At 56.5% G+C, this 2,530-nt stretch overlaps 1 protein-coding gene across 1 annotated transcript in view; it reads left to right on the top strand.

The window, feature by feature from the left end:
* The first annotated feature begins 544 nt into the window (after positions 1 to 544).
* Positions 545 to 2,530, top strand: part of RALGDS (ral guanine nucleotide dissociation stimulator) — a 38,122-nt gene continuing 36,136 nt past the window's right edge. The window contains exon 1 of the mRNA XM_011984671.1: positions 545 to 744. Coding sequence (XP_011840061.1) covers positions 613 to 744 — 132 coding nt within the window. The 5' untranslated portion in view covers positions 545 to 612. The remainder of the gene's footprint in view (positions 745 to 2,530) is intronic.

The raw sequence follows: 2,530 nt of genomic DNA, 5'->3' as shown, positions 1-2,530 counted from the left end.
GGGGACAGGGCCTTCGAGCCTGGCCCACAGGAGGAAGTGTGCCAGATGGAAAAAGGACAGGGAATGGGGTGGCTGGGGCAGGGATGGTCAGGGATGGTGTTGGTGCATTAAGACAGGGGCGTTGGAGAAGGCTGCTCTGAGTGGGGACCGAGTCCTGAGACCAAGGGGGAAGAACATAGTTCCCAGCAGAGGATGCTGGCAGCTGGAGTTAGTAGGAGGGGGCTGTGGGCAGGTGAGGACTTGGGATTCTCTTCTGGGTGGGACAGAAATGGTGCAGGGATTTTAGCAGAGGTGATTTGTTCTGGCCGCAGGGTGAGTCCAGGGAGGCAGGAAGGTGGCTGCTCCAGGGCCCCCCTGAAATGACCCTCTAGCTCCATTTCTCTGATGCCCCTCCAGCCCAGCCTGGCCCCACCCCCAGATGTCCACCCACATCCCCTGAGAGTCCCCACTCCAAGGGTGGCAGAGCTCCCAGGCCCTGAACTGCCTGCTCAGCTGGGTCCCCTGAGGCCCACAAAGCCACCGGAAGAGGATGTGAGATGCTCAGAGGAGCAGAGCTGGGAGCAAGCTGCTGGTGGGGCAGTGTCTGGGCAGGACGCTGGGCCCCGGGGCCTGATGTGCCTGTGGGGGCCCTCCATAGCCCCTGCCCACACCCCCTCCTCCCTGCCTCTGCTGTCCTGCTCCCTGCCCTGTGCCCTCCACTTACAGCCAGGGACTGGGCATCCACCCGGCCAGGGTCCCAGGAAGGTAAGGAAGTAGCTGAGACCCTTGGCCTCTGACTTCACCCTGGCATCTCTGGGCTTTGGGGTTGGGGCTCTGAGTGTTCTTACCCCCAGGTCAGGATGGAGGGAGCGTCTGCAAGCTTTGCAGAGCGGCTGGACAGACGTGAGTCCTGGGTTTTCCTGTGAGATCTTGGGCAAGTCCCAGCTCTCTCTGGGGCTCATCTTTCCACTTGTCAGATGGGTGTGTTGGATGCGTCTGATGGCTTCCAATGTCTGGTTTGAAGCAAAATGAGAGAAACAGAGATGGGGACAAGGTAGTAAGTTTTGTGTTGTGGTGGTTGTTTACAACTCCAGGAGTCACTCTAGTAAATTATTCTAAAACCCAAATGTACTCATTTCATGGCTGCCCTTCTTTCTGATGGCAGCCCTTTCTTGTTACCTTTGGTGGTGTTTTTTCTGAATGGTGGGAGTAGTGCTGGTGATATTATTATTTTTTACCATCCTACTTAATGAAACAAACAGTTGGCAACCCCCACCCCTGTGCCCAGTGAAAATGAAATCTTGTGGCTAGGTGCGGTGGCTCATGCCTGAAATCTTACCACTTTGGAAGGCCAAGTCAGCTGGATCACCTGAGGTCAAGAGTTCGAGACCAGCCTAGCCAACATGGCAAAACCCCATCTCTAATAAAAATACAAAAAAATTAGCCAAGTGGCTGAGCGCGGTGGCTCACGCCTGTAATCCCAGCACTTTGGGAGACTGAGGCAGGCAGATCATGAGGTCAGGAGTTCGAGCCCAGCCTGGCCAACATAGTGAAACCCCGTCTCTACTAAAAATACAAAAATTAGCCGGGTGTGGTGGCACGTGTCTATAGTCCCAGCTACTTGGGGGGCTGAGGCAGGAGAATTGCTTGCACCCGGGAGGCGAAGGTGCAGTGAGCTGAGACTACGCCATTGCACTCCAGCCTGGGTGACACAGTGAGACGATGTCCTAAAAGAAAAAAAAAAAAATTAGCTGAGTATGGTGGCATGTGCCTGTAATCCCAGATACTCAGGAGGCTGAGGCAGGAGAATGACTTGAACTGGGAGGCGGAGGTTATAGTGAGCCGAGATCGCACCACTGCACTCCAGCCTGGGCGACAGAGAGAGATTCCATTTCAGGAGAAAAAAAAAAAAGAAGAAAGGAAATCTCGTGCCTGGGTGCCAGGGATGGAGGAGCTCAGGTCTAGGGGGCAGGGAAGCCTTCCAGAACAAGTGAGTAGGGGTCTCCTGCCTGCCTCCCAGTGTCTCTGGCTAGACTCACATCCACCTGGTAGTTCTGCTGACTGAGCCCTGTTTTGATTTGGTTACTTGTATCCGTCACCTTTCTGACTCTATGTGGTGGTTTCTAGTCCCCTGACACAGAAGGAATGGGAGTGGGGGCTTGGAGAATTAAGGGAGAAAGCTGGGCTAGCTTGGGGCAGCCTCTCCACTTGTCCTCGGCTGGCCCATGGCCTGGTACAAGCGGGAATTCCTGGCCCTGCCTGTCACAGGAGCAGGTATGACAGCCACGCGGGTGACACCAGGCCTAGGCACTCGGGTGCTCCACTCCACTAAGGCACGTAGGCGACAAGCACACTGGCAGAGGGCCTCCCGCAGGGCCCACTTCCCACCTGGCTCTCGCCCCACCATGGCCCGGGAAGCAGGCCAGGTTTGTGCCAGGCCTGCCGTGCCCAGAGTGGGGAAGGGCTCCGTGTTCTTTGCCTGTGTCTCTGTGGTGACTGCCAGGAGGAGGGCCATCGCCCGCCGTGCCGCTCTCCAAAGCCCGACACCTTG

Source organism: Mandrillus leucophaeus, unplaced genomic scaffold (genome assembly GCF_000951045.1).
Source record: "Mandrillus leucophaeus isolate KB7577 unplaced genomic scaffold, Mleu.le_1.0 Scaffold271, whole genome shotgun sequence".
NCBI lineage: Eukaryota > Metazoa > Chordata > Mammalia > Primates > Cercopithecidae > Mandrillus > Mandrillus leucophaeus.
The sequence above is the reverse complement of the archived record's forward strand: the minus strand, read 5'-3'. Positions and strand labels throughout refer to the sequence as shown.